The sequence below is a fragment of the Mobula hypostoma genome, chromosome 9 (assembly GCF_963921235.1).
Source record: "Mobula hypostoma chromosome 9, sMobHyp1.1, whole genome shotgun sequence".
NCBI classification, from domain to species: Eukaryota; Metazoa; Chordata; class Chondrichthyes; order Myliobatiformes; family Myliobatidae; genus Mobula; species Mobula hypostoma.
The window spans coordinates 143,034,192-143,059,381 of NC_086105.1; the positions used below are offsets into that span (position 1 = coordinate 143,034,192).

At 42.2% G+C, this 25,190-nt stretch overlaps 1 protein-coding gene across 1 annotated transcript in view; it reads right to left on the bottom strand.

Annotated features, from left to right (window-relative positions):
* The window catches only part of LOC134352287 (uncharacterized), an 88,657-nt gene that overhangs the window by 8,647 nt on the left and 54,820 nt on the right, over positions 1-25,190 (bottom strand). The window contains exons 10-15 of the mRNA XM_063059576.1: positions 8,826-8,979; positions 6,459-6,686; positions 4,027-4,189; positions 3,244-3,393; positions 2,839-2,999; positions 2,361-2,534 (exon numbers count right to left, since the gene is read on the bottom strand). Coding sequence (XP_062915646.1) covers positions 2,361-2,534; positions 2,839-2,999; positions 3,244-3,393; positions 4,027-4,189; positions 6,459-6,686; positions 8,826-8,979 — 1,030 coding nt within the window. The remainder of the gene's footprint in view (positions 1-2,360; positions 2,535-2,838; positions 3,000-3,243; positions 3,394-4,026; positions 4,190-6,458; positions 6,687-8,825; positions 8,980-25,190) is intronic.

Consider the following 25,190-nt stretch of genomic DNA (forward strand, 5'->3'; position numbering starts at 1 on the left):
GAACATATGAAGGAGAGGCCTGCATACCCAAGGATTATGCCTCCACAACCAACTGTGCCAATGAATTCCACAGATTCTCCACCTTCTGTCTAAAGAAATTCCACCTCATCTCTGTTATAAAGGACCACCCTTGTATTCTGATCGTGTCCCCCATTACATGAAATATCCTTTCCATGGCCACTCCATCTGGGCCTTTCAATATTCAAGAGGTTTCAATGAGATCCTCTCAGTCTTCTAAACTCCAGTGTATAGGCCCAGAACTATCACACCCTCCTCATAGCTTAACTCTTCCTCTGCCATCAGCTTTCTGAACATTTCAGTAACCCATGAACCCACCCTCAATATTTTGATCAATTCTGCTATATTTATTTATGTTCTGTATATTTTAATATATTTTACTTATTTTAGTATTGTACTATACTGCTACCATAAACCAACACATTCTATGATATATGTCAGTAATAATAAAACTGATTCTGAAATCTGTATTAATTTTGACTAATGTCTTAATACTTCTAAATATAATTGTTCAATGTCATTTGAATATTATTTATATTGCAGGAAAATAAACATTAAAATATGAGTATTTAATGTAATGTCACTGAACAATTTTTTTGAATATTTTGCTTACTCTTAAGATTTTTCCTGTTTATGATAGACCGCTTGAAGTTGAACAGAAATGTAATTTCAGTCTACTTCTACTATGTAGGAATTTGGAGCAACAAGAAATTAACTTTTATTGAATATAATGCATTTAATTGCATAATGGTGCTGATGCTTTGCAATAGTTCAACAAAGCAAAAAATATTTTTCGTAGATTTTCATTTCTAAGGCTCCTTGCTTGTGTCCAACAAAAATTAGCCAGCACTGATGGATTCCAGTTGTGCTGATACCATTTCTCACATGACCACAATGTCCAGGCAAAACCTATCACCATGCTCGTCACTGACAGCACCAAGATTGAGAGGGAAGAAGTCTAAATGGGAATGCAGAATATGAATCTTTAGTGACATGTTGCACTTCATAGTTTTGTATGCTTAAAGCATGTTATCAACCAACTGCACGTAGTCTGATGCTCTGTAGTTGCCAAGAAAATTTTCAACAACATCCCTGAATGTCTTCCACACAATATTCTCCAGTCCTACTAGAAGTTCTTTGATTTGCCTGTTATTGATGACCTGTTTGATTTGAGGACCAACATAAATGTCTTGCTTAATCAGTTATTCTGGGAAACATCTGTCTCAAATATTAAAATCCTTCATGGGAAGTTTTGTGCATGGTGACAGCAGATTACAAGTTTGCAGTCTTGAACCCAGTAATTCTGCTTTTGCCTTTGATAAACCCAAGTCTCTGACCAGGTCATTTAACTGAGATTGAGGTATCAGATGAGGCTCACTCAACTTAAATAGCCCAGGCATTGTGGCCTTTTTGTCTGTTTCTAAACTCCATATCCTGTTTTTCTCAAACCTGCACTGTCTTACAGCATCTGCCCTGTCTAAGCATGCCCAGCCATGTCTGGACAAGATAGAAAACTTTTCTGCTTACATTGTGAGCAATATTTTAATTGTCTTGAAATAATAAATATAGGTGATTTCCCAAAAAAATGGTCCATGATAGGGAAATATCATGGCGTTTTGCATGATCAGCAGCCGAACATACATAAGATACTCCCAAAAGTATTCAAGAAGCAAAATCTTTGTTGTCCAGTGTTATCAACATTAAGCAGTGTTTGGATCTTTGAGCTTTTGAAACTGAGGGTGTTGTATTTCACCTGGGTCTATAATCAAAGGGCCAAAATAATTAATTAGAAACACAGCACTGCAAGCGAGTGAAGTATTAATGGAGCACTGGTTTTCCTCTGTCCAGTGGTGAAACAAAAGTGTGTTGAGCTGTCCAAGGCACTAACTTCTCAAAACCTTGTTGCCCACTTGTTTGGAAAGGAAGATAGATCCCAGAGGAATTGCCTTTGTTTCCCCTGAAGCCTTGGCTGATATTTAACCATCATCCAACATCATTGGAAGGGTAAAATCATTGCAAAAGTGTAACAGTCATTTCATGTAAAGAAAGCATAGAACAAGAGGTAGATGTTTGAATCCCAACCAATATTACTGGAAAGGGAGAGGAACTCCAGAGTGTCATAACAATTACATGTCCGCTGTCATTAATGGAGGACATTGTAATCATTATGACATTCTAACAGTCCAGTTGTGCATAGCCTGTTGGCCTGTGATTTCAATGAAGCAGAGACAGGGGTTTAAATCTCACCCTGGTCACTGATGGATTAAATTCCAAGTACCTCAATAAATCGGGAATTCTATAACAAGGATAAAATGCAAATTATAAGCTGGCGTGCAGCGTACCTGCTGCTGTTTTAATATGAACACATCAATAAAGCTCCTTGGAACATTTACATCCAGTGTCTGACAGCTTTCATTTATGAAGTTTTTGACAAACTGAGACGTTAATTTTCCATTTTTCAATATTTTCTTGTGTGAACCAGGAAGAAATCCCAGTATGGGAAATGCATTATAAAGCTGTAACATAAAAATATAACTATCAATATCAAAGCAATCAATTCATAGTCAATACCTGAAATCTACAGGTAGTAGAGAATTTTTTTAAAAATTAGAAATAATTGTTAAAATCTATTGTTGTATTAATGTTAATTACAGTTGGTCATAAATTTATATTACCATTGTTATTCTGATCAGGAATGTGTGTCCAAAAGGACAGGTCCCTCTGAGTCTATGGGCAAATCCCATTTAAGTCTGCTGGGACTTGTTACAACTGAACAATTATTGAAATATGTTTGCACTTCTGGTGAACAATAAGATTTACCTGAACCATAGGAGAACCAGCAAGCTGAATGTTCTTATTTACTCTCTTCACTAAAGTGACGAACCTTTCATCATCGTATTCAAATCTGTCCCCAAAAACTATGGAACAGATGATATTGGCCACGGCAGCATTTAACTGAATGGTTGGATTAAATTCTTGGCCTATAGAAATGCAGATTATTCCAAATTAGTGACAATGCTGAATAGCACCCTGAATGGTCTCTTTTATGAATGTCTGGCTCTTGATATTGGTGGCAGTGTTTAGGTTAAAGACACAGGTCCAATGGTCATTTACCAGTTAGCTAAAGACAGAACAAACACACACTGATGGACCAATGTCTTCTTTCCTGGAATATGAATTTCTCTTATTCATTAATGCATATCTGAAATTAGTCTGCTGACTCACCTTTGCAGGATTCAAGCAATTTTATCAGGAAATGGGCTTCTTCAATGATTTTATCTTCTACAGTTTTCTTGCCCATCCCAAAGTCCCGTAGGGTGGACATGGTGAACCTTCGCATCTGCTTCCAGGATTCCCCACAAGCAAATAGGATCCCTATAATTAAATCCATTTATGTGACAACTTCCCAATGCAATCTGCTAGATAAACTGAAAGTAGCATCAGTTTTAATTCGCAAACTTTAGCTGGACAACAGTGAACCAATAATGAAGACTCACTTTCAATGCAGCCACTCTCACGGCCTTGGATCTCTCAAGCACTCAACAACTAAGAACAATTTTTGAAATGATCACTGTTATAGTGTAGGAAACATGCTTGCTGACATACTGAGACTGCGTGGTGCCATAACAACAACCTCTTGCTCAACGTCAGCAAGACCCAGGAGATGAGTATTGACTTCAGAAGGAGCGAACCAGTGGTCTATGAGTCAGTCCTCATCAAGGGATCAGAGGTGGAGACTGTCAGAAACTTTAAACTCCTTGGTGTTATCATTTCAGAAGACCTGTCCTGGGACCAGCAAGTAAGAGCAATTATGACAAAAGCACGGTAGCAACTCTACTTTTTGGGAGTTTGCGAAGATTTATCACGAATCGAAAATTTTGTTCTTTCCAGGGTCCATTTAAGTTTATCACTGTAAAATAACAAACTTCTATCAAGAAGCGAACTGAGTGCAGTGAGGATGCAATTAAATGTTAATATAGGGTTGATAATAATGATGGTGAGAGTTACCATAACCGTGTGTTAAATCATCAAATATCGGGATGTGAGGTCTTCCTCCAAATTCATCTGGATGGTTGATAAGAGCATCCTTCACTGTCTCGTAACCAGTCAGGACCACCACTCTCATTGTCCCGAGCTTGATGCTGAAGATCGGACCATATTTCTCAGACAGCTGAAACAGGTTTCCATCAACAGTTAACTAAACAATTAAAAGCTTGTTTTTTATATTCATTGAAATTATTGCTTCATTGGAAGTGGTCATTAGTGTACGTCCTGGTATATATATCTCCCATCTCTACCTGACATCTGTACTTGATTCTACCATTCAGGATGGTTGAACGTCAATGCCCTCACTATTGATCTGGACTGATACATCAGCTAACATAAAGCTTGATCTCAGATGTAGGCTATAATGAGTGACTTAAATTAAGGGAAACATGGTGAGGTTTAGACAGGGCATTGAGTAATAGTTATACTGGACATAGACAGATTATGAGTAACAGGGTCTTCAGCCCAACTCAGTCAACTTGACCATGTCGTCTATCTGCATTAGGTCCATATCCTTTTCTATGAATGTACTTGGAGAAAGGGGGATAATGGCATTGCCTTTCCCATCTCTTTCAAACTGGCATCTAATTTTATGTTTCCCTTAAACTAGGGAGAAGACTTCGGCTATTCTCCATATCTATGCACCTCATGATCTTATGGGTGCCAGAGCAGTAATAGCAGTTATTGTGATGCTATTCAAGCTTGGGGCATCAGTGTTCTGAGTTAAATTCCAGCACCATCTGTACAAACTTTGTATGTTCTCCCTGCAACTACATGGATTTCCTCTGGGTGTTCTAGTTTCCTCCCACAATCCAAAGAAATGGATTAGTAGGTTAATTGGCGATTGTAAACTGTCTTGTGATTAGGCTAGGGTCAAATATGTTGGTTGCTGAACCATATGGCTTGTTGGGCCAGAAGGGTATGTTCTGTGCTGTATTTCTAAATGAAGAGATTGAGAGAGGGAGAGACAGAGAGAGTTAGACAGGCAGACACAAATGCTAGAAAATCTGCAGATGCTGGAAATCCAAAGCAACACCCACAAAATGCTGGAGGAACTCAACAGCCCAGGCAGCATCTATGGAAAAGGGTTAACAGTTGATATTTTGGGCCGAGATTCCCTTCGTGATTTGGGACATTATCCTGCTACATTGGGACAGGAGACAATTGCCAATGTCAATTGTGGACTAGTGTGGCTGGTAGACAGTACACCATGGTTATAGGGAAGTTTTTCATTAGCGTCATTTGCGTGTGTTTGTGCTCAAAATGCTCTGATAATTATCACTTGACAGTTCACAAGAAATAAGCAGTAAGACAAGTCAGAACTGTTTTGCTAACTGTGGTTCAAACATTCAGATTTACACATGCCAGAAACGGCCGGAGTGAAAATGAAGCAGTTTCGTTACTTCAATAAGTTAGAACCTATGAAGCTTTCTCTCCTTTTTCTCCCTCTGTCCCTCTCACTATACCCCTTGCCCATCCTCTGGGCTTCACCCCTCCCACTTTTCTTTCTCCTTAGGCCTCCTGTCCCATGACCCTCTCATATCCCTTTTGCCAAACAACTGTCCAGCTCTTGGCTCCATCCCTCCCCCTCCTGTCTTCTCCTATCATTTTGGATCTCCCCCTCCCCCTCCCACTTTCAAATCTCTTCTTTCAGTTAGTCCTGACGAAGGGTCTCGGTCCGAAACGTTGAATGTACCTCTTCCTATAGATGCTGCCTGGCCTGCTGCGTTCACCAGCAATTTTTATGTGTGTTGCATGTTCTCAGTATTACTTGTTACTTTTTTTTTGTGTTTGCACACTTTGTCATCCTTGGAACATTGGTTGATTATCAATCAGTTTTTTTTTAATCAGGTGTATTTTTTATTCTATTGTATTTCTTTGTTTTACCATGAATACCTGCAAGGTTAGAATCTCATTTAGTATGTAGTGATATATATGAACTTTGACAATAAATTTACTTTCAACTTTTTTTTTCTTTTTTCCTAAGTTCACCATCCTAGTTTTCATTTCCCTATTATTCTTGTCCTTCCTGCTTCGGCTCCCGCATGTGAGAGCTGGACTTGCTCCTTTACAGAGGCTCCCGGTAAATTCTCTCCGTCTCCAGTCTATTAATGCCCTAATTTACTCTTCATAAATACTTAGAGAAGAATTCGTCATGTCGAAACTCTACCCAGCTTTATCTAGAAGAGCCAGTACCTGTATGCAAGTGCTTTTGCAAGTGGGAAGTGGTTTTGGAAGATGTGAAGGGAAAGAATTGTTAACTTGCCTGGCGTAGTTTTTGGAATGTCGGATTTAATCGCGACTAACACAACAGCAGGAAAATCAATCCCAGGCGCGGGGGATTGGTATACAAAATGTCCAACAACTGTTGGTCAGGAGCCGGCTGATCTTACCTCCATGAGACTTTGGTGGGGCTTCTTTAGATCCAGGAGGTGCAGGTTCCCGATGATCGGTAGGGGAGTGGGCCCCGGGGGAAAATTGAGCTCTCCAGGAGATTTAGACCCTGCGCGAAAATAAACGAGAAACAACGCGACGAGGGCGCAGAGAAGCACAAAAGTAACGGCATCCAGTGAGTAAACACCGGAGAACGACATCTCCCCGCAGCTTTTGACTTGCGGTTTCTTCCAGCAATCAGGAGCAGGGTTCCGGGGCACAAGGTGACACGCCTGGAGCGAATTTCAGCTCTGCTGTAACGCTTCGTCCAGGCAATTGAAGCGAAGTTAACCCCGGGTCGCGGTAGCAACAACTGTAGCCTGTCGTGCCCGATGAGAAATCAATAATGTGCGCCTCGGAACAAGCAGCATTGTGTGTCTCCAGGAAATGAAGCGTCAACCGCTTTTCCTGCACATGAAACAGAATGTTCTGGAAAAAGTGCAGCAAATGTTCCAGTGTCCAGGTGAGAAGTGGAGTATCTGGCTTGAAACGTGTTTGACGTCAACGTGGTTACGTTTTCAGTGCAAACTGTGCCTATAATGTTCTGTTCTGCTGTAAGGTATTTGTCTATTGACGGTTTTCTACTGATATAGTGCGGACGAAACCTTTGAATCCTGGATTTTTCAGGGATCTTTGGTCAGTAACTGTCCACAGAAAAAATAGAATATCAGACAAATGCAAAACACACTGCAAAAGTTCAGCTGGTTCATCTCTGTGTGGAATTGAGTTACTTCTTCAGATAAGACGCCCTTCTCCGGAAAAGGGGAAGAGCCCGTCCAATTTAACTTGCAGTGTGGGTGGCGGAGGGTTGGACTTGGTAAAAGGTTTTCCCATGCAGAGAAAAGAAAGGGAAACATTGTCACCTTGAAATCCACCCTGATTTAGTTTCAACGCATGAACATTTTCCAAGCGTCACCTGAATCTCAGATGACAATTCAGTTCATTGTCTCGTACACCAGGGTGCAATTAAATCCCATGCTCGCTTGAAACTCGGAGTGATCAGGATGCAGTGCAGAGCAATAATAGATACAATACATACAACAACTCGCATCAAATAACAGAATGGCAGTGATTATAATAATTTTGCAATAAAGTCCAGCAATATGTCTTGCATTCAATTGCAACGGGTGTTTAGTTCCCCTGCTTTCTCTCGCTTTCCTTTTTTTAAAAATAGTGGAGCCAGATTTGCCATCCTCTAATCTGCAGGGACAACTCTCTAATCTATAGAGTGAACGCCAACCTATTCAGAATTTGCACGCAACCTTCTCTCTGGCATAAACAGAAAATATTCTGCAGGTCGTTAGCAACACGCACGCACACAATGATGGAGGAACTCAGCGAGTCAAGCAGCATCTGGGGAGGGGAATAAACAGTCGATGTTTCGGGCCGATGCCTTTCATCAGGACTAAGAAGTAATGGGGCCGAGTTCTTCTGCAAGTATTTATAAAGGCCATTAATAGACTGGCGACGGGGAAAGTTTACTGGGGGCAGCTGTAAACGAACAAGTTGAGCTCTGACTTGAGGGAGCTGTTCCAGGAAGGAGGAAGGAAAGGATAGCGTGATAATAAAAGCTAGGATGGTGAACTTAGTCAAAGAGGGAAAAAAGTTGAAAATAAATTAATTATCAAAGCCCATAAATATCACCAGAAAATTTAATCTTGCAGGCATTTATAGTGGAACAAATAAAAAAAAACTACACACAATGTTTGCAAACAGCCAATATTCCAAAGCTAACAAAATGTACATATACAAAAAAGTAAATAAGTAAGCAACACATTCAAAATGCTGGAGGAACTTAACGGGTCAGTCAGCATCTGTGTAAAGGAGCAATAGTCGATATTTCAGGCTAGAAGGATCTTCTCCGTAGATGCTGCCTGACCCGCTGAGTTCCTCCAGCATTTTGTGTGTGTTGCTTTGGATTTCAGTATCCGCAGGTTTTCTCGTGTTTGAGTTGGGTAGTCAACATGAGGGAGTGCATAAAAATAACTATCTTTCAGTCAGGACCACAGAGCTTGTCTGGGTTGGGGAGCGGACAATCGACAGGAGGATTTATTAGAAAGGGCCAATAAAAATACAGCAAATGCAAGCGGAGAGGCCATTCTTTTGAGTGTTTAGAGTGGATTTGGCTCATCAGGCTTAGGCGAGATCAGGCTTGGGTGAGGTGAAGTATCTCGTAAGTTACTCTCTGTCTGCCAGAAGATGGGAACTGGAGTGATAGTGCTGAAGATACGAAGACACTGTGTATTGAGACGTCGAGCAAGTTCACTGACACCCCGGCGACCTGTCCATTCTGTGGGCGGCGGCAGGAGTCAGTGTACCAGGCTTACACAGAATGTGAGAGGTTGCAGACCCTCTTTCAGTTTCTCAAGGGGCTGCGGCTGAGGTTCTGGCTGCACTTTAGTCCCGCGCTCCTCATACGGGCACCCAGTTCGGAAGGGGGCGGGGCGTGAGGAGGATCTCCTGGTGGGCTTGGTCCTGGGCCTGGCCAAGATAGCATATTGGGGGACTTCCGGGAGCGGTGGGCCCCTCAGGGTATTGACTATTTTATAGATGGCTGTAGCCATATTTTAATCTGAGTGTACTTACTGTCTTGAAAATACCAACTGTCTGCACCTTGCGCACATGTGATGTAAATAAACTTTTATACTTTTGTAAAAAAAATAGACTCCCAGCAAGCAGAGACTGATGATAGGGCAATCAACAGGATGGGTTGCAATGTAAAAGGTGGACAAATTCAATAGTGTGAATACAGGACAGACTGAAGTTATTATATTTGAATGAGTGCAGTATATGGCATAAGGTAAATGGATTTATAGCACAGTTACAGATTGGCGTGCATAATGCTGTATGTATCAATGAACCACGGCTGAAAGAATATTACAGCTGGGAGCTTAACGTCTAAGGATACACGTTGTATCAAAAGGACAGGGAAGTAAGCACAAGGGGTGGTGTAGCTCTGTTGGCAAAAATGAAGTCAAATTATTAGAAAGAGATGACATAGAAATGATGGTGTTGAATCGTTGTGGGGAACTGCAAGGTAAAAAAGACCGTGTTGGGAGTTGTATACCGATCAAACAGTAGTTTTGATGTGGTCTACAAATTACAACGGGAGATTAAAAAATGCACGCCAAAAGGGCAATATTACACAGTCATGGGGAATTTCAATATTCTGGTAGACTGGGGAAAATCCAGTTGGTGCTGAACTCAAGGAGGAGGAATTTCTAGAATGCCTATGAGATGGATTTTTAGAGCAGCTCCTGCCTGAGCCCACTAGAGTATCAGCTGTTCTGGAGTGGGTGTTATGCAATGAACCAGAACTGATTAGAGAGTTTAAAGTAAAAGAACCCTCTGGGGGAAAAGCCTTGAGGGAACATTTTATACACAGTTGATTGCAGTTAATTGGGACACATCGAATTGAATTGACTTGACTTTATTACTTTCATCCTTCATATACACCAGGAGTAAAATCTTAACGTTACATCTCCATCTAAATGTGCAATGTGCAATTTATAGTAATTTTTAATAAATAGTACGTCCAACAACAACATAGAAATACAGTTGTGTCAGCATGAATTAACCAGTCTGATGGCCTGGTGGAAGACGCTGCCCCGGAGCCTGTTGGTCCTGGCTTTTATGCTGCGGTACCGTTTCCTGGATTGTAGCAGCTGGAACAGTTTGTGGTTGGGGTGACTCGGGTCTCCAATAATCCTTCGGGCCCTTTTTACGCACCTGTCTTTGTAAATGTCCTGAATAGTGGGACATTCACATCTACATATGTGCAGGGCTGTCCGCACCACTCTCTGCAGGGTCCTGTGATTGGGGTAAGTACCGTCCCCATACCAGGCAGTGATGCAGCCAGTCAGGATGCTGTCAATTGTCCCCCTGTAGAAAGTTCTTAGGATTTGGGGGACCATGCCAAACTTCTTCAACTATGCTAGATGAAAGAGGCGTTGCTGTGCGTTTTTTTTAACCACACAGCCGGTTTGTACAGACCACGTGAGATCCGCGGTGATGTTTATGCCGAGGAACTTAAAGCTGTTCGCCCCCTCAACCCCAGATCCATTGATGTCAATAGGGGCTAGCCTGTCTCCATTCTTTCTGTAGTCCACAACCAGTGTTTTTACGACATTGAGTGAGAGGTTGTTTTCTTGACAGCACTGTGTCATGGTGATGACTTCCTCTCAGTAAGCTGCTTCGTTATTATTTGCAATTGGCCAATCTGTGTAGTATCCTCAGCAAATTTAATGAGCAGATTGGAGCTGTGGGTGTCTATACAGTCATGGGTATACAGAGAGTAAAGGAGGGGGCTCAGGACACAGCCCTGAGGGCACCTGTGTTGAGGGTCAGAGGTGAGGGAGCCCTCTCTTACCACCCGCCGGCGATCTGACAGGAAGTCCAGGATCCAGCTGCACAAAGGCAGGGTCAAGGCCAAGATCTCTGAGCTTCTTGTCGATCCTGGAAGGAATTATGGTGTTGAATGTTGGACTGTAGTCCAAGAACAGCATTCTCCAATAAGCATCCTTCTTCTCCAGTTGTGTAAGGACGGTGTGTAGAGCTGTGGCTATTGTGTCATCTGTCGATCTGTTGTGTGGGTAGGCAAATTTTAGGGGGTCCATCATGGGTGGTAGCATGCTGCAGATGTAGAAACTTAGAAACATAACAAACCTACAGCACAATCCAAATCCTTCGGCCCACAATGCTGTACCGAACATGTAGTTACTTTAGAAATTACCTAGGATTACCCCTAGCCCTCTATTTTTCTGAGCTTTCTGAGTGAGGGCTCCTTGTTGTAGAAAGGATATACTGACATTCAAGTTGGTTCAGAGAAGATTCACAAGAATGATTTCGGGAATGAAAGTGTTCCCATACGAGGAACGTCTGGCAGCTCTTGGGCTGTATTCCCTGGAGTTCAGGAGAATGGGGGGTGGGGGAGGGAATCTCATGGAAACATTCTGAATGTTAAAAGGCCTGAACAGATTAGATATAGCAAAGTTATTTCCCATGGTAAGGGATTCTAGGACAAGAGGGCATGACTTCAGGATTGAAGGACGTCCTTTTAGAACTGAGATGTAGAAAATTACTTTAGTCAGAGGGTGGTAAATGTGTGGAATTTGTTGTCATGAGCAACAGTGGAGGCCAAGTCATTGGGTGTATTTAAGGCAGAGATAGATAGGTTCTTGGTTAGCCAGGGCATCAAAGGGTATGGGGTGAAAGCAGGGGAGTGGGGATGACTGGAAGAATTGGATCAGCCCATGATTGAATGGCGGAGCAGACCCGATGGGCCAAATGTCCTACTTCTGCTCTTATATCTTATGATATTATGGTCTTATCCCTCCTGCATCACTCCACCCTTGCAATTCCCAGAATCCTCTGCTCCCGCCAAGTTCACAATCTCACTTTCTGTTCCACATTGACAAATACAGAACAAATTGAAATGCTCCCAATATTGAAACAGTCTATAAAATTCTGGATTAGTTCCTTATGGCTATCAATGGAGGAGTCAATCCAGTGTACCTGCGGTGCTTTTTTGATTGATTGTACCTCAACAAAGTCAGCACAAGCACCCAGTGCAGAAAATGTATTGCCTTTATATAATCTTTGATGATTGCTTCCTCCAAATCTTCATTATCATTGCAATATTCAAGATGATTGTCAATACTTTCGAATCTTCATAGGTCCTATTTTTTTAAAGTTGCAAAATTGTTTTGGTTTTACTTTCAGCCATATCTGGCATTTGTACGTCCGAGATTGAAACCACAGTGATCAAAACAATTCTGAGTTGTCCAACAGTTTATTACTTGATAACTATCAGTGACAAAATTCACTACTTTTTGAACACAAACACACACAGCTGACGCTATTTTTAAAACTTTGCTCTAAGCATGGTGTAGTGTCCAACAGTCATACAAGTGCACGACTGACTCTAGTTAGAAACTGTTTGGCACAGTCTCCATTGGCACTTGCATTGTATCCTGGATAATGGACTACATGACTGGCAGACCACCGTTTGTGCGATCAGAACTGTGTGTCTGATATGGCTATAAGCAGCACTGTGGCCCCACTGGGGACTGTATTGGCTCCCTTTCTGTTTCCCCTGTACACCTCACACCTTAAATACAACAATGATTCATGTCATCTGAAAGAATTCTCTGAATGCTCCGCAATAGTTGGGTGTATAAAGGGAGGACCCGGAGGATGAATACAGGGCCCTGGTGGAGGACTTTGTCAAATGGTACAAGCTGAGTCATTTGCAGCTCAACATCAGTAAGACAAAGGAGATGGTGATGGACTTTAGGAAGACTAAGCCTGCACTGCTCCCTGTAACTTTTGATGGTGAGGATGTAGATGTGGTCAGAACCTAGAAGTGATTGGGGGTGCACACAGAGGCTGCATACAAGAAGGACCAGAATCGCCTCTACGTTCTGAGGAGATGAGTCGTTTGCTGGTATGCAGGCCTCTCCTACACATGTTCTACCAGTCTATTGTTGCCAGTATAATCTTCTGTGCGGTGCTGTGCTGGGACAATGGCAACAACAGTGGTGAAGCCAACAGGCTAAATAAACTGATTGGAAAGGCTAGCTGTGTTATAAGAGTCATACTGGAAAACATTGGAGGCTGCGGTACAACAAAGGACCCTACGGAAGATTCTGGAAATTCTGGGCAATGTTTCTCACCCTCCGCATACCACCTTGGTTGAACAGAGGAGCACTTTAATAATAGACTAAGACAACTGCGCTGCTCCAAACAGCGCTAGATGAGGTCATTCTTACTCTTGGCTATTGGGCTCTATAATAGCTGGGGAACCTATACCCCATCTCTCTCACCCACCACCACACCCATCTCTCTCAATCCCACCCCCACCCTCCCGTCTATCTCTTCATTTAGAGATACCGCACAGGATGGGTTTTTCTGCCCCAATGAGCCTCGTGGCTCAGCAACCATTAGACTAATCAAAGTAATTTTAAAATAACCAAGTCACCAGCTAACCCATGCGAGGAAACAGGAGCATCCAGAGCTGGATGTACAGAGTCCTTACAACCAACGCTGGAATTTAACTCAGATCTCTGACAGCCCAAGCTGTAATCAGATTGCGTTAACTGCTACGTTACCATTGCACCCTTAATCTCATGAAATGCATATATATGGTGAATAGATAAATACTTTTCCATGGTTTACGGGAATATAAAACTAGATGCCAATATTTTAAGATGGAGGAGAAAGACATGAAAGAGATGTGAAAGGCAACATCATTATTCCCCTTCTATTTTAGCTATATAAATGGTAAAAAGAGAATCGAGGGTAGATATAGGACCAATTTTGTAATGAGAAATGCAGAGGAGGCAGAGGAACTGAATGCATATTTTGCATCAGTATTCACGGTGGAAGACATCTGCAGTATCTCAGACATTCAAGAGCGTCAGGGAAGTGAAGTTTGTGCAGTGAAAATTACGACTGAGTATGTGCTCAGGAAGCTTAATGGTCTGAGAGTGGGTAAATTTCCTGGACCTGATGGAGTGCACCCGTAGGTTCTGAAGGAAGTAGCTGGAGAGATTGTGGAGGCATCAACGATGATCTTTCAACAATTGATAAGATTCTGGCATTGTACTTGGTGACTGGAAAATTGCAAATGTTACTCCACTATTTAAGAAGAGTAGGAGGCAACGGAAAGGATACTATAGACCTGCTAGCCAGGCATCAGTGGTTGGGAAGTTGTTGGAATCGATTGTTAGAGATGAGATTACGGAGTACCTGGAGGCACATGACAAGATAGACCAAAGCTAGCATGGTTTCCTGAAAGGAAAATGCTGCCTGACAAACCTACTGCAATTATTTGAGGATATTACAAGCAGTGTAGACTAAGGAGATGCAGTAAACATGGTGTACTTGGATTTTCAGAAGGCCTTTGACAGAAGGTGCCGCACATGAGGCTGCTTAGCAAGATAAGAGTCGATGGAATTACGGGGAAGTTACTCGCATGCGTCGAGCATTGGCGGGTCGGCAGGAAACTGGGAGTGGGGATAAAGGGATCCTATTCTGGCTGACTGCCGGTTAGCAAAGTTTGCGGACCATATGAAGGTAGGTGGAGGGGCGGGTAGTTTTGAGGAAGCAGAGAGGTGACAGAAGGACTTAGCTTAGAGAATGGGCAAAAAAGTGCCAGATGGAATATATTGTCAGGAAGTGTATGATCATCACTTTGGTAGAAGAAATAAGATCATAGACTATTTTCTGACTGGAGGGGTACAAAGGGATTTGGGCTCCTTGTGCACAATTACTAAAGGATAACTTGCAGGTTGAGTCACTAGTGAGGAAGGCAAATAGGATGTTAGCATTCATTTCAAGAGGACTTGAATATAAAAGCAAGGATGTAATGCTGCGGCTTTATAAAACACTGCTGAGGCCTAATTTGGAGTACTGTGAACAGTTTTAGGGCCCTTATCTAAGAAAGGATGCGCTGACAATGGAGAGGGTTCAAAAGAGGTTCATGAAAATGATTCCGAGTTTGAAAGGCTTGTCATATGGGGAGCGTTTGAAGTCTGAAGTCAATAATCAAACCTTCATAAAAGAGACTATTCAGGCTGCTGAATAAAGAGACAGGTGGTATTCAGCATTTCACTAATTGGAATGATCTGCATTTCTATGGGCCAAGAATTTAATCCAACCAATGAACTGAATGCTGCTGTGGCCAATATCATCTGTTCCATAGTTTTTGGAGATAGATTTAATTACGATAATGAAAGGCTCATCGCTTTGGTGAAGAGAGTGAATGGAGAACCAACAAGTTGAATATTTTCAATGGGCCAGGTAAATCTTATCGTTCACCAGAAGAGCAAACATATTTCAATAATAGTTCAGTTGCAACAAGTCCCAGAAGACTTAAATGGGATTTGCATTATGACTCAGAGGGACCAGTCTGTTCAGTTACAAATTCCTGAGCAGATTAATTTGTGGGGTCATCAAAACCTTGATAAACTAGTTACAAATGATCCAAGGAGCTTTATTGGTGTGTCCATGTCAAAACAACAGCAGGTATGCCCCACACCAACTCATAAATTGCAGGTTCCTCTCTTTATAGCATTTCAGATTTATTGATGTAGTTGGAATTTAACCCCTCAGTGACCATGCTGAGATTCAAACTCCTCACTCTGGTTAATTCAAATCACTGTCCAACGTACTATGCACAATTGGACTGTTACAATGTCATAATGATTACAAAGTAGCTTAATTGATGACAAGGGACTTGTAACTGTTATGACACTCTGGTATTGACAATATGGGACATTTACTTGTTCTAAGACATAGGAGCAGAATTAGGCCATTTCAACTATGCTCTGCCATTCAATGATAAAACAAGTCAAAGTCAGTATGGTTTCTGAAGGGAAATCCAGCCCGATAAATCTGTTAGAGTTATCAGAGGAAATAACAAGCAGGGTGGACATAGGAGAGACAGTGGCTGTCATTTTCTTGGATTTTCAGAAGCCGTTTGATAAATTGCCACACATGAAGCTGCTTATCCTATGATGCTACAAGCAAAATAAGGGCATGGACAACAGAATAGCTGAAAGGCAGGAGGCAGTGAGAGGGAATAAAGGGAGCCATATCTGACTGGCTGCCAGTGACTAGTGGTTTTCCACAGGGGTCTGTGTTGGGACCGACTCAATTTACGTGATACTGTATGTGAATGATAGCAATGATGGAAGTGATGGCTTTGCTGCAAAGTTTGAAGATGATATGAAGATAGGTGGAGGGGCAGGTAGTTTTGCGGAAGTAGAAAAGCTACAGAGGGACTTAGGAGATGGGCAAAAAAGTGGCAATTGGAATACAATGTCAGGAAGTGTATCGTCAGCACTTTGGTAGAAAAAATAAAATTGTAGACTATTTTCCAAGTGGAGAGGTGGAAAGGCATTTGGGACCCCTTGTACATGATTCCTAAAGGATAATTTGCAGGCTGAGTCAGTGGTGAGGAAGGCCAATACGATGTTAGCATTCATTTCACAAGGACTTGAATATAAAAGCAAGGATGTAATTTTGAGGCTTTATAAATCGCTGGTGAGGCCACACTTGGAGTACTGTGAACAGTTTTAAGCCCCTTATCTAAGTGTAACTCTCACGTTTGGCTGGCAGCATTAGTCTAGGGAAGACAGTCTATGGCGACGCCAAACGTGTGAATGCTGTGTGATGTGTTACCCTGTTTCAAGTCAGTACCATGACATATTAGACGGTACTATCTATCTACTATCGACTATCAACTATAACTATTGACCTGTGGCTCTGACATCAATTGCTATGAAGTGCTTCGAGCGATTGGTTATGGCACACACCAACCACAGCCTACTGGTCAACCTCGATGCTTTGCAGTTCGCCTATTGGAACAGCAGGTCAATGGCAGATGCCATCTCTCTGGCCCTATATTCCTCCTTAGAACACCTGGAGAATAAATACGCATACATAAGGCTCCTTTTCATTGACTACAGCTCTGCCTTTAATACCATCATTCCAAACAAACTGATTCCTAAGCTCTGGAACCCGGGCCTTAGCACTCAGATCTGCAGCTGGATCTTCAACTTCCTCACAGACAGGACTCAGGCTGTAAAAATAGTGGACAAGCTCTCCTCTACAATCACCCAGAGCACCGGTGCCGCACAAGGCTGTGTACTCAGTCCCCCTGCTGTACTCACTGTTCATGATCTCCCATCCCTTGGTCCTACATCGACTCCCAGCCCCTTATTCCAAGTCCACTCCGTCCTGCAGGCTACGACCTCTCCCTTCTCGTGTCTTCTCTCTTCTACTTTCGCCGAACAAAAGACTGCAAATTCCTCACTCTTGGGCACACAACAAGATAAGACACTCCCCTCACTGGACAGGGCACATTCCAAGCCCCCATTACTTCTCATCATAACCGAAACACTGCTGCTACAGAGAAACCAGTACATTAGCAGTGAAACCTTTCCCAGGGCGTTACATAAGAAAGGATGTGCTGACATTGGAGAGGGTTCAAAAGTGGTTCATCAAAATGATTCCTGGATTGAAAGGCTTGTCATATGAGGAGCGTTTGATGGGTCTGGGCCTGTACTCACCGGAATTAAAAGAATGAAGGGTGACCCCATGAGACCTATAGAATGTAGAAAGTCCTCGAGTGCATGTGGAGTAGATAGTTCCTACGATAGAGGAGCCTAAAACCAAAGTCTCTGAATAAAGGGACGTCCTTTTGAGAACAAAGATGAAGAGGAATTTCTCCAGGCAGAGAGTCGTGAACCTTTGAAATTCAATGCCACAGGTCGTTCTGGAGGCCAGGTCATTGGGTATGTTGAAGGCAGAGGTTAAAAAATTCTTGATTAGTTGGGGCCTGAAAGGGTATGGGGAGAAGGCAGGAGATTGATGCTGCGAGGGAAAATCGAACAGCCATGATCAAATGGCAGTGCAGACTCGATGGGCCAAATGACCTAATCCTGCCCCTAGTCCTTCTGGTCTCATAACCAGTCATTTGTAAAAAGTTGAGTTACGTCCAAAACCAATGAAATACAGTTTATTTATAAATAAGCAATACTGAATGAAAACGTGAGATGAAGCGTTGTTGAAAATGAGTCCATTGGTTGCAGGTACAATTCAGTGATGGGTCAAGTGAAGTTGAGTGATGTTATCACTTTCAGTTCAAGAGCTGACGGGCAATAACTGATCCTGAACCTGTTGGTATGCGTCGTGAGGCTGCTGTACTTTCTTGCTGATGGCAGCAATGTGAAGACAGCATGACCTGGCTGGTGGTGTCCCTGATGATGGATGCTCATTGTCTGCGACAACGCTCTGTGTTGATCTAGTCAATGGTGGTGAGGCTGTTACTTCTGATGTATAGAGCCTTGGCCACTAATTTTTGTAGGATTTTCTGTTCATTTGCATTAGTGTTTCCAGATAAGACTGTGATACAGCTGGCTGATATACTTTCCGCTACACATCAATAACAGTTTGTCACCATTTTAGATGTCATGCTGAATCTTCACAAACTCCTCAGAAAGTGGAGGCACTGCCGTAATTTCTTCGTAATTGCACTTATGTGTTGGGCTCAGCGCATATCCTCTGAACTGATGTCTCTGAGGAATTTAAAGTTGCTGACCCTCTCTACCTCTGATCCACTGATGAGGACTGGTTCACAGACCACTGGTTTCCTCCTCTTGAAGTCAATAATCAGCTCCTTGGTATCACTGATGTTGAGCAAGAGATTGTTGTTGTGGCACTGCTCAGATTCAATACGTTAGCAGGCATATTTCCCACACTATAAAATTGACTACACTTCAACAAATACTCCTGGGTGCTGAGTGCTTTTGAGATCCAGGGTCATGAGAGTGGCTGCATTAAAGGTAAGGCTTCATTCTTGGTTCACTGTTGTCCATCTAAAGTTTGCCAATTAAAACTGATGCTATGTTTAATTTATCTAGTAGATTGCACTGGGAGGTTCTCACATTAATGGATTTAATTATAGGTATCCTTTTAGATTATGGGGAATCCTGGAAGCAAAAGTGAAGGTTCACCATGTCTACCTTAGGGACTTTGGGATGGGCAAGAGAACTGTAGAAGATAAAATCATTGAAGAAGCCCACTTCCTGATAAAATTGCTTGAATCGCATAAAGGTGAGTCTGCAGACTAATTCCAGTTGTGCATTAATGAGTACCAGAAATTCACATTCCAGAAAAAAACACATTGGTCCATTATTGTGTGTTTGCTCCGCCTCTTGCTGAGCGGTAAATGACCATTGGGTTTGTGTCTTTAACCTAAAAGCTGCCACCAAAGTCAAGAGCCAGACATTCATAAAAGAGTCTATTCAGGGTATTTAACATGAGTGAGGTGGTATTTAGCGTTGTCACTAACTTGTAAATGATCTGTATTTCTGTAGGTCAAGAAGTTAATCCATTCAGTTAAATGCTGCTGTGGGCAATACTACCTGCTCCATGGTTTTTAGAGATAAATTTGATTACGATGATGAAAAGTTCATCGCATTGGTGAGGAGAGTGAATTGAGAACCAGCAAGCTGAATGTTTTCAATGGGACAGGTAAATCTTATCATTCACCAGAAGCACAAACATATTTCAATAATACAAACCCCATTTCCAGAAAAGTTGGGATATTTTCCATAGTGCAATAAAAACAAAAATCTGTGATATGTTAATTCACGTGGACCTTTATTTAACTGACAAAAGTACAAAGAAAAGATTTTCAATAGTTTTACTGACCAACTTAATTGTATTTCGTAAATATACACAAATTTAAAATTTGATGGCTGCAACACACTCAACAAAAGTTGGGACAGAGTTAAAATAAGATTGAAAAGTGCACAGAATATTCTAGTAACACCGGTTTGGAAGACTCCACATTACGCAGGCTAATTGGCAGCAGGTGAGGTATCATGACTGGGTACAAAAGTAGTGTCCATCAAAGGCTCAGTCTTTGTAAGCAAGGATGGGTCGTGGCTCACCCCTTTGTGCCAAAATTTGTGAGAGAGTTGTTAGTCAGTTCAAAAGGAACATTTCTCAATGCAAGACTGCAGAGAATTTAGGTCTTTCAACATCTACAGTACATAATATTGTGAAAAGATTCAGAGAATTCAGAGACATCTCAGTGCGTAAAGGGCAAGGTTGGAAACCACTGTTGAATGCGCGTGATCTTCGAGCCCTCAGGTGGCACTGTCTAAGAAACTGTCATGCTACTGTGACAATTATAGCCACCTGGGCTTGGGAGTACTTTGGAAAACCATTGTCACTCAACACAGTCCGTCGCTGCATCCAGAAATGCAACTTGAAACTGTATTACACAAGGAGGAAGCCATACATCAACTCTGTGCAGAAACGCCGGCGAGTTCTCTGGGCCCGAGCTCATGGACCGAAAGACTGTGGAACCGTGTGCTGTGGTCAGATGAGTCCACATTTCAGCTAGTTTTCGGGAAAAAACAGGCAAGTTCTCCGTGCCAAAGATGAAAACGACCATCCAGATTGTTATCAGCGAAAGGTGCAAAAGCCAGCATCTTTGATGGTATGGGGGTGCATCAGTGCCCACGGTATGGGTAAGTTGCATGTATGTGAAGGTACCATTGACTCTGAGGCATATATTAGGATTTTAGAGAGACATACATTGCCATCAAGGTGACGTCTCTTCCCGGGATGTCCATGCTTATTTCAGCAGGACAATGCCAGACCACATTCTGCACGGGCTACAACAGCGTGGCTTTGTAGACACAGAGTGCATTTGCTTGACTGGCCTGCTGCCAGTCCAGATCTATCTCCTATAAAAATGTGTGGCGCATCATGAAGCGGAGAATCATACAACGGAGACCACGGACTGTTGAGCAGCTAAAGTCTTATATCAAGCAAGAATGGACAAAATTTCCAATTGCAAATTTACTACAATTAGTATCCTCAGTTCCAAAACAATTAAAAAGTGTTATTAAAAGGAAAGGTGATGTAACACAATGATAAACATGCCTCTGTCCCAACTTTTGTTGAGTGTGTTGCAGCCATCAAATTCTAAATTTGTGTATGTTTACAAAATACAATTAAGTTGGTCAGTAAAACTATTGAAAATCTTTTCTTTGTACTTTTGTCAGTTAAGTAAAGGTTCATGTGAATTAACATATCACAGATTTTTGTTTTTATTGCATTTTGGAAAATATCCCAACTTTTCTGGAAATGGGGTTTGTAGTTCAGTTACAAGAAGTTCCAGCAGACTTAAATAGTATTTGCCTTTAGGCTCAGATGGACCAGTGTGTTCAGTCATGCATTCCTGAGCAGATTAGCATATATAATCTTATAGAAGTGAATTGAATGACAGCTACTTGCAAAGTAATCTTCATTGCTTAAAATATTATCCAGTGAATTTCTGCCTGAAAACTATTCTCCACTGGTCTGCTAATAAACCACCATTTTGTATAACCAGTTGTTTGACACAGATAGGTCAGATATGACCCTTTAGACTCAGTGGGACCTGTCCTTTCAGACAATACATTCCTGATCAGAACAAGAATGGTAATATGTATCTATGACCAACTATAATTAACATTAACAGCAGATTAAATTTTAAAAATATTTCTAGATTTTTATAGTGCATTTTGTGTAGTAGAAGGGCTTATAGGCAGGAGTCAGCGAGTGGGAAGAAAGGGGCCCTTTTCTGGTTGGCTGTCTGTGAATAGTGGTGTTCTTTAGGGGTCACTATTGGGACTGCTGCTTTTCACATTGGATAATGGTATTGATGGCATTGTGGCAAAGTTCTGGAAGATATGAAGATAGGTGGAAGGTTAGGTAATGCTGAGGAAGCAATACAGTAGAAGCAGGCCTTCGACATAGTGGAAGAAAGGGCAAAAATGTCGCAGATAGAATACAGTGTTTGGAAATGTATGGTAATATATTTTGTTAAAAGGAACAATAGGGTGGACTATTCTCTAAATGGGGAGAAGGTTCAAACATCAGAGGTGCAGAGGGACTTGGGACTCCCAGGTCAATTTACAGGTTGAGTCTGTGGTAAAGGAGGCAAATGCAATGTTGGTATTTATTTTAAGGGGAATAGAATATAAGAGCAAGGAGATAATTCTGAGGCTTTATAAGACACAGGTCAGGCTGCACTGCAGGTATTGTCAACAGATTGGGGCCCCATATCTCAGAAAGGATGTGTTGTCATTTGGAGAGTCCAGAGGTGGTTCATCAGGATGATTCCAGGAATGAAGGGGTTTACAAATGAGAAGCATTAATAGATATAACAAAAATTCTTCACCACAGACTGTTGTGGAGGCAAAGTCATTGGGTATATTTAAAGCAGAGGCTGATAGGTCCTTGATTAGTCAGGGCATGAAAGGCTATAGGGAGAAGGCAGGAGAATGGGGTTGAGAGGGAGAATAAATCTGTCATAATAAACTGGGGAAGCAGGCTGAACGGCCTAACTATGCTCCTGTGTTTTATCATTGTATGGTCTGTTACAAGAATCGGGTAACCCAAAGACACACTTCCATGAAAACAACCTGATATTCACAGTAACCAACCTGTTTGCAGCTGGGAGGGAGACAACTTTGACCACCCTTCATTGAGCTATGCTATTGAAGAAGTATCTACAGATCCAGGGTGAGGAGAATCTGATTTGCCGTATGTTCCTATGTGAGAATCTATGCTATAGCCCTGCTCCTGAGTGTGTTAACCAGTTCCTTGGGTTCCTGAAAAAGTCCACGAGGAGATAATCAGACTGATTGGTTGAGAGTCGTTCTCCAGAACTGAAGATCAGAAGAACTCGCCATACACTGTGCAGTGATCCACGAAATCCAGAGGTTTGCTAACATTGTGCCAATGAACCTCATGCACTCAACAACAGAGGATTTGAACTTCAAAAGATAAATAAAATAAACCTGAGGGATGCCTTTCTCACCCAGAAATAGTGAGCACCAGGAATAAATGCACTTTCAACTTAATAAGATATTGCAGCATAGCTGAAGCAAGGAATGAGTATTTCAGAAGAAGTTTTAAGATGAGTGAGGTGTAAAGCGACAAAGAGAGAATTCTGGAGGTCAGTGTCTCTGAAGCTGACCTTGGCAGAGTGAAGGACACTGGAGATCTGTTAAAGGTACAAATGTACCTGGAAGTGTGGAATAGCTGCCACATTTGTTAATTCTGTTCCAGTGGAAATACTTTCAGTGATAATTCTCAAAAGGTATTACAACGTAAATTATAAATTATATTCTTAGAGCACACCAGTGATCCCTCTGTTTTATGACAGAACTCAATGGGAAAACCCAAATGGCTGCAACCCTTCCAACTTTGATAGGAAGTTTGTGAAGAGAGATGCCTTTACTCCTTTTTCTATGGGTAAGTAATTGAAATTATTCGAATGTATGTTTGTGGGATTCCTCTTTAGCATTAGGAATGTCAGTGCCAAGGACAAGTGGTTTCTAATGGTAATGCAGACACGTGTGGATGGTGGAAAGTGAGTCATAGAGTCATCCAGCATGGAAACAGGCCATTCAGCCCATAGCTCTCTGTAATCAACAGGGACCAATCAGTATCAATCACATCTTTTTGCACTTGGACAACGCCTGAGGATAATGGGGAACATGGAAGACCCACAGTACACCATTAGAGACAGCCCACTCTTGTACTCTGGAACCCGTAGCGTGTGACCATTAACGGATTAAATTTCAAGGGGATCAACGTATGCAAAAATAGGATGTTCTAATTCCCGAGTGATGCCATCCCATCCTGATTAGCTAACAGTAAAGATTGCCGTCAAAATACCAGAATAATTGCTTACCATCGTGCGGGTGTACTAGAATCGCTTCAGTAAAAGAAGGGGACTGAACGGGCTGAGGGGGAAATCAATAGCCAAACGAATATCACCATAATAAATCTCGGTCCCGCGAGAAAGGTTCTGAATCAAGGTTACAACGTCTGAACAGTGTGGCCAGCGGAGTGGCAAACCGATTTATCTGGCGATAGTCAATGGTTATGCGTCGTGAACTATCATGTTTCCGAACTGACCAAACGGGGATATTATAAGGGGATTAGGCCGGACGTAGAAACTCCAGATTTAAAAGGGACTCGATTTCCTTATGCTTGGCAACTAGTATTTGCGATGTCTATCTAGGGCAATCAAGACAAGTTCCTACTGTGCCTTTCCAATCAGAATAGAGACATCTTCCTAATACAAAAAGCAAATTTGCCTGACGAAGTCGTGATAGAATTTCCCCCTTAACAACCAATTACCAAAATGTTTTCGGGTACCTGTATCTGGGAGAAGAGGTCATTTGCCAATAGAGAGGCGAGCCTTAGTTCGTACAGTATCAGTAACAGCATCGAATACACCCCTCCCCCCGTATATAGGTCTGGATTCTCAGGTAATAAGGTAACCGCAGCTCTAGTGTTCACCAAGGCAATAGGCCGCTGCTTATAGCCGTGTGACCACCAAAGGGGAATAAGTACCTATAGCCACAGGTCTCCCTCTCGAACGCCGAAAACATGAGTTGCCACAGCAACAACAGCAGTCCTGGAGCCCTGGCCATACCCCTATGCAATGGGCTGAGTAATCCGCCATCCAGGATCCAATTCACTCACATCCGGATATAGCCGGGGAGCGTCCTACTTTTATGGATTATCAATACAGTCCGATATAGGGGCAGGAAGGGTGACCGGTCCTATCGAAAGCAACACACCCGGTTACAATGTTTACGGTACAACGCATAAAGAACATTCCTTCAGTCTTTCTGATGGTATTCTGCAATCAACGTGTTTGGTGTGATCAGGGGTTTAATATCGAACGAACAATTTGGCAAGAGGGACATACTCTTCCCATTAAACAAACCCTTAATGAATTTCAGCACCCCAGCTCTGCAATCTCAGACTCAAAAGTTTCAAGGCTCAAATCCCACGCCAGGGATTTCGGCGCAAAGTGGAAATGGAGTAGGGGGGATATCCGTTAACGGTGGAGGGAGAGTTATCCGGTAATGGTGGCCCATTGAACAAAGTAACATATATCAAGGACAAGCGGTTTCAGATGACAAAGCAAACATGTGTGGATGGTGATAGAGATATCCTGTAAAGGTGGCAGGAGAGGTGCTGAATTGGGAGGAGGGAAGGTTGTAGATTACTCAGCTCGAATATGAAGTATTATTTTTCTAGTTTGTGTGGGACCATACCTTGTCGGGATGCTAAGGACATACAGATCAGTGTTGGAATTG